This window comes from Bufo bufo, chromosome 3, assembly GCF_905171765.1.
Source record: "Bufo bufo chromosome 3, aBufBuf1.1, whole genome shotgun sequence".
Classification (NCBI taxonomy): Eukaryota; Metazoa; Chordata; class Amphibia; order Anura; family Bufonidae; genus Bufo; species Bufo bufo.
The window spans coordinates 385705514-385717731 of record NC_053391.1 but is presented as its reverse complement, the minus strand read 5'-3'; the positions used below and the strand labels follow the sequence as shown (position 1 = coordinate 385717731).

At 46.4% G+C, this 12218-nt stretch overlaps 1 protein-coding gene across 3 annotated transcripts in view; it reads right to left on the bottom strand.

The window, feature by feature from the left end:
* TRIM37 (tripartite motif containing 37) overlaps positions 1 to 12218 on the bottom strand; it is a 156416-nt gene that overhangs the window by 56256 nt on the left and 87942 nt on the right. For 2 of the 3 annotated variants that reach the window (XM_040424758.1, XM_040424757.1), the window contains exons 16-18: positions 10127 to 10266; positions 9868 to 9959; positions 8937 to 9131 (exon numbers count right to left, since the gene is read on the bottom strand). In XM_040424758.1, the coding sequence (XP_040280692.1) occupies positions 8937 to 9131; positions 9868 to 9959; positions 10127 to 10266 (427 nt within the window). The remainder of the gene's footprint in view (positions 1 to 8936; positions 9132 to 9867; positions 9960 to 10126; positions 10267 to 12218) is intronic. The other variant, XM_040424759.1, reaches the window with a different exon arrangement.

The following is a 12218-nucleotide window of genomic DNA, read 5'->3' as shown; positions in this document are numbered from 1 at the left end:
ATATTTTTTGGAAAATTTTCCAATATAATCAATTTTTTCCAGGAGTAAAACAAGGGTTAACTGCCAAACAACACTCAAAATGGGTTGCCCTGATTCTGTAGTTTGCAAAAACACCCCATATGTGGTCGTAAACTACTGTTTGGCCGAACGGTAGCACATAGAAGGAGGGGAACACCATATGGGTTTTGGAAGGCAGATTTGGCAGGACTGGTTTTGTTTATACCATGTCCCATTTGAAGCCCCCTGTTGCACCCCTAGAATAGAAATTTCAAAAAAGTGACTCCATCTAAGAAAGTACACCCCTCAAGGTATTCAAAACTGGGTTTACAAACTTTGTTAACCCTTTAGGTGTTCCACAAGAGTTAATGGCAGATGGAGAAACAATTTTGAAATTTATATTTTTTGGAAAATTTTCCAATATAATCAATTTTTTCCAGGAGTAAAACAAGGGTTAACTGCCAAACAACACTCAAAATGGGTTGCCCTGATTCTGTAGTTTGCAAAAACACCCCATATGTGGTCGTAAACTACTGTTTGGCCGAACGGTAGCACATAGAAGGAGGGGAACACCATATGGGTTTTGGAAGGCAGATTTGGCAGGACTGGTTTTGTTTATACCATGTCCCATTTGAAGCCCCCTGTTGCACCCCTAGAATAGAAATTTCAAAAAAGTGACTCCATCTAAGAAAGTACACCCCTCAAGGTATTCAAAACTGGGTTTACAAACTTTGTTAACCCTTTAGGTGTTCCACAAGAGTTAATGGCAGATGGAGAAACAATTTTGAAATTTCTATTTTTTGGAAAATTTTCCAATATAATCAATTTTTTCCAGGAGTAAAACAAGGGTTAACTGCCAAACAACACTCAAAATGGGTTGCCCTGATTCTGTAGTTTGCAAAAACACCCCATATGTGGTCGTAAACTACTGTTTGGCCGAACGGTAGCACATAGAAGGAGGGGAACACCATATGGGTTTTGGAAGGCAGATTTGGCAGGACTGGTTTTGTTTATACCATGTCCCATTTGAAGCCCCCTGTTGCACCCCTAGAATAGAAATTTCAAAAAAGTGACTCCATCTAAGAAAGTACACCCCTCAAGGTATTCAAAACTGGGTTTACAAACTTTGTTAACCCTTTAGGTGTTCCACAAGAGTTAATGGCAGATGGAGAAACAATTTTGAAATTTCTATTTTTTGGAAAATTTTCCAATATAATCAATTTTTTCCAGGAGTAAAACAAGGGTTAACTGCCAAACAACACTCAAAATGGGTTTGCCGTGATTCTGTAGTTTGCAAAAACACCCCATATGTGGTCGTAAACTACTGTTTGGCCGAACGGTAGCACATAGAAGGAGGGGAACACCATATGGGTTTTGGAAGGCAGATTTGGCAGGACTGGTTTTGTTTATACCATGTCCCATTTGAAGCCCCCTGTTGCACCCCTAGAATAGAAATTTCAAAAAAGTGACTCCATCTAAGAAAGTACACCCCTCAAGGTATTCAAAACTGGGTTTACAAACTTTGTTAACCCTTTAGGTGTTCCACAAGAGTTAATGGCAGATGGAGAAACAATTTTGAAATTTCTATTTTTTGGAAAATTTTCCAATATAATCAATTTTTTCCAGGAGTAAAACAAGGGTTAACTGCCAAACAACACTCAAAATGGGTTGCCCTGATTCTGTAGTTTGCAAAAACACCCCATATGTGGTCGTAAACTACTATTTGGCTAAACGGCAGGACATAGAAGAAGGGGAACGTCATTTTTGGAAGGCAGATTTTGCTGGACTGGTTTATTGACACCATGTACCCTTTCAAGCCCCCTGATGCACCCCTAGAGTAGAAAGTCCATAAAAGTGACCCCATCTAGGAAACTACGGGATAAGGTGGTTGTTGTTTTGGGACTATTTTTGGGGTAAATTTGATTTTTGGTTGCTCTATATTAGTCTTTTTTGAGGCAATGTAACAAAAAAATGTAATTCTAAAATTGTTTCTACATTCACTATTTGGTTTTGTGGAACACCTAAAGGGTTAACATAGTTTGTAAAGTAACTTTTGAATACCTTGAGGGGTGTAGTTTCTTAGATGGGGTCACTTTTTTGGAGTTTCTAGTCTAGGCTACATCAGGGGGGGCTTCTAATGGGACATGGTGTCAAAAAAAAAACTGTCCATCAAAATCTGCCTTCCAGAAACCATATGGAGTTCCCTTCGTTCTATGCCCTGCCGTGCGGCTATATAGCCATTTACGACCACATATGGGGTGTTTCTGCAAACTACAGAATCGGGGCAATAAATATTTAGTTTTGTTTGGCTGTTAACCCTTGCTTTATTACCGGCAAAATGGATTCAAATTGAAATTTTGCCCAAAAATTGGTGTTTTGGCACAGTTTTTATTTTATATTTTTAACACCGTTCATCCGAGGCGTTTGGTCAAAAGTTATTTTTATAGCGACGACTTTTACGCACGCGACGATGCCCAATATGTATGGCTCTCAGACTTTGGAGACACTAAGCAGGCATCCTAAAACTGCGGCCCTCCAGATATTGTAAAACTACAATTCCCACCATGCCCTGCTGATGGCTGTAGGTTGTCTGGGCATGCTGGGAGTTATAGTTTTACAACATCTGGAGGGCCGCAGTTTGAGGATGCCTGCTCTAAAACTAATATTTTTTGGGGAAAGAAAAATTGTTTCCGTGTCTCCAAAGTCTGAGAGCCATAGTGTTTTATGTTCTCTAGTGGACTGTTGAGGATTATAAAAATTTAGTACTCCATGGAAGTGTGATACTCCCTGAAGCAATTGATAATGCAGAGGCCCGGATGATCGGGGCAAGTGTCACATTGAGTAGTGGTGTCCTTCCGTATCCCCCTCTTGTGACACACTCTGCACTTTTTTTGGGTTCGTCCCTTCTTTCCAGTATGGGGGACCACACCTGGAAAGTGTTGGCCAGGGACGATCCGGGCGCCTCCAATTCCCGAGGTACTCCGGCCTGCTCTTTCCCGGTCCGAAAAGATCAGGTCTTTGAGGACTGCCTCATAGAACTGGAGGAATGTCCCTGTGCTGCCAGCGCTTCGGGATAGTACAAAAGAGTTGTACATGGCAACCTGTACCAAGTAGACCGCAACTTTTTTGTACCATGCCCGGGTTTTGCGCATGGTGTTATATGGCGTGAGGACTTGATCAGAGAGATCAACTCCTCCCATATACCGATTGTAGTCGACGATACAATCGGGCTTGAGGACCGTTGCCGCGGTACCTCGCACAGGGACAGGGGTGGTGCCGTTACCGTGGATTGTGGACAGCATAAGGACATCCCTCTTGTCCTTATACCTGACCAGCAACAGGTTTCCACTGGTAAGGGCACGGGTCTCACCCCTGGGGATAGGTACCTGGAGGGGGTAGGCAGGGAGGCCGCGTTGATTTTTCCGCACGGTCCCACAAGCGAACGTGGATCTGGCGGCAAGGGACCTGAACAAGGGAATGCTGGTATAAAAGTTATCCACGTACAAGTGGTAACCATTATCCAGCAGTGGGTACATAAGGTCCCACACGAGTTTCCCGCTAACACCCAGAGTGGGGGGACATTCTGGGGGTTCAATACGGGAATCTCGCCCCTCGTACACACGAAATTTGTAAGTGTACCCTGAGGCACTCTCACAAATTTTGTATAGCTTCACGCCATACCTCGCCCGCTTTGTGGGAATGTATTGGCGGAAACTGAGTCTCCCCTTGAACGCAACGAGAGACTCATCAACCGCGACCTCCCTTCCAGGTACGTAGGCCTGCTGAAATGTGGCCCCAAAGTGATCGATGACCGGCCGTATCTTATACAGCCGGTCATAGGCAGGATCACTTCGGGGGGGACATGCTGCATTATCGGAATAATGCAGACATTTCCGGATGGCCTCAAACCGGTGACGTATCATGACCATACTGTACAGTGGGGTCTGGTATAGGACGTCCCCACTCCAGTATTGCCTGACACTGGGTTTTTGGACTAGACCCATATGCAGCACGAGGCCCCAAAATGTCCTCATTTCGGCTGCACTGACCGGCGTCCAGCCACCGGGTCTAGCCAAAACTGAGCCTGGGTTTTGAGCGACGAACTGTTGGGCGTACAGATTCGTCTGCTCCACCATCAAATTCACCAGTGAGTTACTGAAAAAAAAACTAAAATAGTCTATTTCAGTAAACCCCACTGTGGGAATCTGGATTCCAGGATTGCCAGCAAAATCCGGAATCTCAGGCTCAAAGTCCACTGGGGGACACCAGCTAAGTTCATCGGCAGGGGGCTCCGGTGGACTTATTTGGTGGGCCGGGAAACCAGTACGAACCCCAGGGCGGCTCGTACTAGGGTGGGCCACAGGATCCCTAGCATGTGGGGCCCCTGGCTCCGCCTGGCGGCGTCTCCGCCGCCTTGGTGGCTCATCGTCATCAGATGATGATGAGGAGGATGCGGATGACAAAAGGAATGTGGGGTCATCCTCATCCTCACTGGGGCTCTCAGAGTCGGAGGCAATCTGGGCGTATGCCTCCTCGGCCGAGAACATCCGGTGGGCCATGGGTGTGTGTGCGTGTAGGTGTGCGTGTGTGGCAAACTTTATTATATGTGCGTGTGTGTGGGGGCAACGGGTGTTCGCGTACTAAAAAGTCCAGGCAAAAAAATGGGCAAGTGTTAGAAAAAAAAAAAGTTAAAACTTGCTGATCAGCGGTACAACGCTGATCAGCGGTCGGTGGGGTGGTGGGGCGGGCGATGCGCTAACAGTGGACGGACGCTAAAAAGTGCCGGCCAGTCAGCGCACGCAGAAAAAAAAAAGTGGTGGTGAGTGGGGGGTGGGGGGGCAAGTGGCAGGAGGGGTCTGGGTTAGGGTTAGATGGAAGTTTGGAATAAAAGTACTTTTTTTTTTTTTTTTCTAACTTACTTTTCCCTTCTTTCCCTGCCTAACGGTGCCTCTCCCTCACTGACCCTAACCTACCTGGGTGGCGATGGGTGCAGGAGGGTGATGGATGCCGATTAGGGGGACACAGGAGCTCGTTCTGGACGGTGCTGCACGGTCAGGGTGCTGGACAGGAAGAGGAGGGGAGAGAGGAGCGCAGGAAGTTTGAATCTCGCGCCTCTCTCCCCTGCACCAATCAGCACCCTGGACAGCGGCATTCAGCACCAGGGCCAGCACCGCCTCTCCAAATCCTCGGACTGCGATAGGTGGTGTATAATTACGCCACCGATCGCAGTCTTTTTCCGGTTCATCGGGTCACAGGACACCCGAATGGACCGGAAACGCAGAAAACCGCAGGTCTGAATTGACCTGCGGTTTTCTGCGATCGCCGATACGGGGGGGTCAAATGACCCCCCCCTGCATTGTTACGGGATGCCGGCTGAATGATTTCAGCCGAAATCCTGTTCCGATTAACCCCTGCGGCGCCGGAGTTCCGATTTTAAGTCAGGACGTACCGGTACGTCCTCGGTCCTTAAGGACTCGGGAAATAGGGCGTACCGGTACGTCCTAGGTCCTTAAGGGGTTAAGGGAACTAAGACCAAGACCCAAATCAAGACCTGTTTGCAAGAAGGAGAGGATTGTGGGAAGGGAGAAACAGAGAAGAGGTGGGATGTGGTCTGCACAGAAGCGAATGAAAGATTTCCAAGTCCTATGATAAATTTTGGACGATGTTGGCTTCCTAGCCTTAATCATGGTGCAGATGACTTCGTCAGAGAACCCCCGCCGCTTCAGAGTGGCATCTCAATAGCCACGCCGTCAAATATATTGATTTTTAACGCTGGTGGAAGATGGGTCCGAGAGAGAAGGTTGTCCCTGAGCAGAAGAGGCCACGGAGTGTCTCCTAGAAGAAGGATGAGATCGGTGGACCAGGCACGACAGGGCTAATCCCGGGCAATGAGAATCTTCTGGATTCCCTCCCTCTTGATTCTGCGAAGGACACGGGGTAGGAGAGAAAGAGGAGGGAAGACGTACAGAAGAGATAAACTGTCCCATGAGGCCACCAGTGCGTCCACTGCGCATGCCTGGGGGTATCTTGAACGAGAGATGAAGACAGGAAGCATGCCATCAATTCCGGCCCCAACGGAGATAAATGGAGTTGAACAGCTCCGGGTGCAAAGACCACTGGTTCGGGTGCATGGTCCCTGCTGAGGAAGTCCGCCGTCCAATTCTCCCCTCCTGGAATGTAGATGCCGATCGGGGTAGTACATGTTCCTCCGCCCACTGCAGAATCTTAGACTCCTCCTCCATCACTGCCTAACTGCAAGTTCCCCCCGATGATTGATGTAAGCCACCGCCGTGGCCTTGTCTGACTGGATCCAGACCGGCAGGCCCCTCAGGAGGGGATCCCAATGAAGCAGGGACAAATGGATGGCCCGAAGTTCCAGGATGTTGATGGGCAGTCTGGATTCCAACTCCGCCCCATCCGTGGAGGCTGGCATCGGTGGTGATTAACATCCATGAGACCGGGAGAAAAGATTAACCAGAGTCCAAGGCTGGAGCTGAGAGCCACCATCTGAGGGCCGACTGCACCCAAGGGAGAAGGACGATGGTATGGTTAAAAGATCCTGGCGACTTGTCCCAGGATGACAGGATCGACCGTTGGAGAGGACGGGTGTGAAATTGCGCAAATGAAAGCGCTTTAAAAGAAGCGACCATCATACCCAACACCTTCATACAAAATCAGATCGTTGGATGTCTGCGCCGCAGGAGAAGACGAACTGACCGCAGAAGGGATAGTCGTTTGTCGAGGATCAAGCAGAGGATGGCAATGCCAGGGCGTCCAGGGTGATGCGTAAACTGTCCTCGGTCTGACCGAAGGTCGCTGCAATGATGAGGATGTCGTCCAGATAGGGGATCAGTGTTATGCCCTTGGAACGAAGAAGGGCAAGGAGAGGTTAGAGCACTTTTGTGAAGACCAGCGGAGCTATCGTCAGGTCAAAGGGTAGATCCACGAAATGGTAGTGACGAGACCCTACCACGCTCCAGAGATGCAACCAAGGAGCGGAGGGACTGCATTCTGAAGTGCTGGATTCTGACGAACCGATTCAGCAACTTGAGGTCCAGAACAGGTTTGAACAGAAACCTGTGATCTATTCCGCAAGGGGACCCGGGGAGGGACTGTAATGCCGAGGCGTCAGAAGAGGAACAATGTGCTGTTCTGGCCCGCTTGTGTGAAGGTCTGCCCCTGGGTTTGTTGCCTGAGGGCACGGAACCAATCCGGTTCCACGCGGTCAGGGAGGAAATGCGGCTGCTCAGGTGGGAGGGCTAGGACTGGTCTGGGCACACGGCATGTGGAACACAGAGTCCGGCTAGCCACGGGGGAACTCGAGTTTGCATACTGCGCACGCGTAGTGGGAGTGGGGTGAGGGCGGGCAGGGGTCGCTCATGCGTTTGGACATAGCCATCTGAGTGCAGACTAAGAGGGAGAAAAGAGACTGTCCTACCAGAGACTGAAGAGGCATGTGCCATTATTGACAAACAAATGGATCCCACAGGAGGTTGCCATGCAGGCTTCAGTTTTTAGGCAGGAAGATTGTGTAGGGATTCTGAATCGACACATGTGGGCATTTAGTGTGCGGCTTAAACCCTTTAGGGTCACATTAGCTTAAGAAGTGATTCACATCTCAGCAATAAAGACTGCTATCCCGTTCATGACCAATTCCTGATAGTTTTAATTGTTTGATCCCTAGACTTATATGTTCATTTTAGTAGTAAAAACAATAAAGATTAGTTTTAATGTACTGCCGGTGAGGCTGCAATAACACGCTAAGGTCCTAGAGACCACCTGAAGAGGCATGTGATCTCAGGTCCTGATGTCACTCAGTGGAAGTGTCCTGCTGGAGTGAGACAAGGAGAGCAGGAGCCAGCGCGGGAAGAGGATGAAGCTCCTCCCCAGTTGCATTTGGCAGGAAGAGGAGCCCCGCTCCTTAAATTCAGGGGGAGGAGGGAGGGCCTGAATAACTGGGGCCTGAATTAGTAATTGCTGCCGGTCGGGTGCCGGAGGCAGACCGGAAGAAGCGCAAGCCGCCCGCTAGAGAGACCACACTCCGGAAGCCTGAACAAGAGCCGGGAATGAAGCAGGCCGCAAAATGTGGGTAGGCCTGAGATGGAGCTGGGGCGTAGTTTTATGGGGCGTAGGTGCGGAACAGCGCTTCCGGGCGGGCCAGCCAGAAGGGGTGCCAGGAGAGGCTGGGGATTCGTCCTAAGGATCCGGGAACCAGGGCCCGAGCTGTAAGCCTGGGGAAGGGAGGAGGAGGAGGAGGAGAAGCAGGAGACCCAGGGGAGGGGAAGTGGGTAATGGAATACTCACCCATTCCTGACTATTCACCCTATCTTCTTCCTCTTCTGTTCGCCCTCCCTCGGTGGACCAGCGGGGTCACCTCCTCAGCCGCTGGCACCGAAGTGGAGTGGAAGTAGGGTCTGTCGGATCCAGGTGACCCCCTGGCTGGAGGGAAGCAGGGGAGCTGGGCTGCACTGGTCCTCTTTGTCTTCTTGGGGGAGCTGGGCAGGGAGGGAAACCGACCCTAGCCATGCTCCCCGGGGAACAGGGAGGCTAGGCGACCCTCTTCTCCCTGTAGAGAAAAGAGAAAAAAAAAAAAAGCAAAGCAGGGAGGTCTGCCTCCTGCAACACTAAGCTAAAAACGGATATGCTCTCTCCAGGCTGGAGAGGGTATAACCGACAGGAGGAGCTAACACTTTTTAGCCTAGAGTTGCCTCCTAGTGGCAGCAGCTATACCCACGGTCCTGTGTCCTCCAATGATACGAGCAAGAAAGTAACTTTGTATGAATCACTAGTTTTCGAGTAAAAATAACAGAATTTGTGTCGGAGTCTTCACCAAGGATGTGAACATAAAACTTATTCCTACGGGTGCAGAAGGATGAAGTCCACTACTAGCTCATGGTACTAACAATGCTTCCAATATCTCATACACTGAAACACAATACCTGAAGACTGGAAGATTGAAGCGGGAGGCCTAGGTTGCAGACTCCAAAGATTTTCGACACTACTTCGGTCTTTAAGGTCCAGTAAATGAATAAGTATAAGAGGATCCAGGTCCAATAAACTACTGCTACTGGAGGCGCTCAAGTTGGTTCCAGTGCGTCTTGAGGTTCTACTGTTACCATAGGTATGTCCACTCGCTGAATTATAAAGAATACATAAAAATAAAAATAAATTAGAAAACATTTGCTTTGCTTTTCAGAATCCACAAAAATGTATCATACTGTATTTTTCTCGTAATGGTGAAATCGTATGTGAGTTACCAAGATGAAAACAAAACACAGGCACATTCACGCACCGGTGGCGGCCTATAAGTCTCTAGTCTCCTGCCATATTATTACATTACATGTCAGGAGCCCCTACTTCAAAGATTAGTAGGCTGTTCTCTCCACTGAAGTGTGTGTTAAGATGTTATAGAGGTATTAAAATATTTATGTGCTCCAGCTGTAAGATGCCTACATCTTAAACCTCGGGTATATGACTATGGAGAGATTATGTTGCTTTTTTAACATCGCCAAAAAAATCTAATAAAAACATTTTAGAATACGTATGTAAAGAGGAAACCAAGAATTGGCTGCCTACTGATTCATGCTTTTGTTCGACAAACAATCGCCTGAAAAGGGGCAGACATGTCCTGGAGGTCCTATTTATAGTGAGCTATACAATGAGGAGAACACAAAGCCCTGTCAGAAACTGTGTACAGAAGTGGCAACGCTGTCTGCATCCAATTGATTGGTACTGTACTCTCCGGTGAAGAAAAGGCACATGCTGGTCTCTTTGAAAAGCTGAAATTGGAACAGTCTGTAATGTGCGTTGGCAGAGGGACTCCTCTTGCTAAGACTTTCCATAATGGTACAGGTTTGTTTTCAGCCTTACCTGCGGCACCAGCAGAAGCAGCTGCATCCTCCATCAATTCTCCTTCTTCCAAATCCATATTACTACTATACTCCACATCATTTTCACCCGACCTGAATGGGAATAAGAAATTAGTCGCCAATGGGGAAGAAACTGTGTATATTACAAAAAAAAAAAAAAGCTGAAGGAAGCATCTATGGTCGCAGATCTCATTGTAAGCATAGTTGACCCTTGCAAAGTATTTCCTAACCTTGTTATATATATTTGGCTTAATACTTACATGGTCTCTTCATCAATATCATTTTCTTCTGTGTTGCTGGTGGCAGTGGAGCTGGCAGAGGAACAGCTTCCCTCTAAGTGGTTTACTTCATCCTCCCCCGCCAGGTCCACATCTAAGTCCCCATCAGACAGATCTTGCTGCTAACACAAAACACCAAGTAAATAAGCCATCACCTGCTAAGCAATGCAAATAACTGAAAACGCCAACACAGAAACAAAAATGTATAGACCAAGACTGTCCAACAATTTGATAAATGTCTGGCTTTGTTTTAATATAATTTTACCTTTAATTCACAATAAAATACCCATTAACAACAATAAAAAAAAAAGATAAAATAAAAAATATATCATATATATAAAAAAAACTATAAATGAGCACTGAATAAGGATTTCTGGACGCTGGTAAGAGAAATTAGCACACTATGTATTGCAGTGAATGATATATAAATGACATGATACAAGTGAAAACTGCAACATAGGATACATAGAGGTTTTAATAGATCATTGCCAAGGAACATTCTGCAAAACAAGTGTAACAATTGGAGAACCAAAGTCTGAAAGTAAAAAGCGGCAACAAAAAGCCACATAAAAAAAAAAAAAAAAAAAGCTATTCATAAATACAGGTTCCAGGTAATTGCGAGAGCTCCGCAATAGGAACCAGGAGAAGGACTGGAATAAAAGGTAAAACTATATTAAAACAAAGCCAGCCATTTATTGGATACTGAAGTATTGGGGGACTGTGGGAAGAGGGAAATTACACTCTAGGAGGGGAAGATAGTGCAGATAGAGACCGGGGGCAAGGTAGTGGGACTGGGGGAGGAATGGAAGGAGGGACTAGAACAGCTCAGAAGGAAAGGTGTAGGGTAAAAAAATATACATAAACCTCCTAAATGTATGTATACTAATGCCAGAAGCCTGACTAATAAAACTGGTGAACTGGAATTAGTGATGTGTGAGGAGGACTATGTCATAGTGGGAATAACTGAGGCATGGCTGGATGATAGCTATGATTGGGCAGTTAATGTACAAGGTTACAGTCTGTTTAGAAAGGATCGTCAAAACCGGAGAGGGGGAGGGGTTTGACTTTATGTAAAGTCTTGTCTAAAGCCCACAGTCCGAGAAGATATAAATGAGGGACATGAACATGTGGAGTCACTGTGGGTAGAGATACATGGAGGCATAAACAATAAATTACTAATAGGAGTTTATTATAAACCACCTAATATACCAGAGTCCACAGAAAATCTACTACTAAACGAGATAGACGAGGCGGCAAATCATAATGAGGTGGTTATTATGGGGGACTTCAACTACCCAGATATAGACTGGAAAACTGAAACTTGTATATCTCATAAGGGAAACAGGTTCTTGGCAATAACTAAAGACAATTACCTCTCCCAACTGGTTCAGGACCAGACTAGAGGCACGGCCATACTGGACTTAGTATTAACCAATAGGCCTGACAGAACAACAGATGTGCAGGTTGGGGGACACCTGGGAAATAGTGACCATAAAGTAATAACCTTCCAATTATTATTCAAAAGAGTGTTTCTTCAGGGAGGAACAAAAATACCAAAACTTCAAAAAAGCTAAAAATTTAGCCAACTAAGAGAGGCCATAGGCCTAACTAACTAGGACAAAGTCCTCAAAAAAAATAAAAATACAGCCACAAAATGGGAGATCTTTAAAAACATCCTAAAATCTCATTGTTAGAGGTACATACCGTATGGGAGTAAAAGGTTAAGGAACAAAAAGAAACCAATGTGGATAAATAGAACTGTAAAGAAAGCAATAAATGACAAAAATAAAGCATATAAATCACTAAAACAGGAGGGTAGCACGGAAGCACTGAAAAAATTATAAGGAAAAAAATGGAACATGTAAAAAACAAATAAAAGTGGCCAAACTAGAGACCGAGAGATGAATTGCCAAAGAGCAAAACTAACCCTAAAATGTTCTTCAATTATATAAATGTTAAAAAGTATAAATCTGAAGGTGTCGGCCCTTTAAAGAGTAATGAGGGGGGAGTTGCAGAGAGCGACGAGGAGAAAGCAAAACTGTTAAATATTTTTTTCTCCAGTGTATTCACTGAG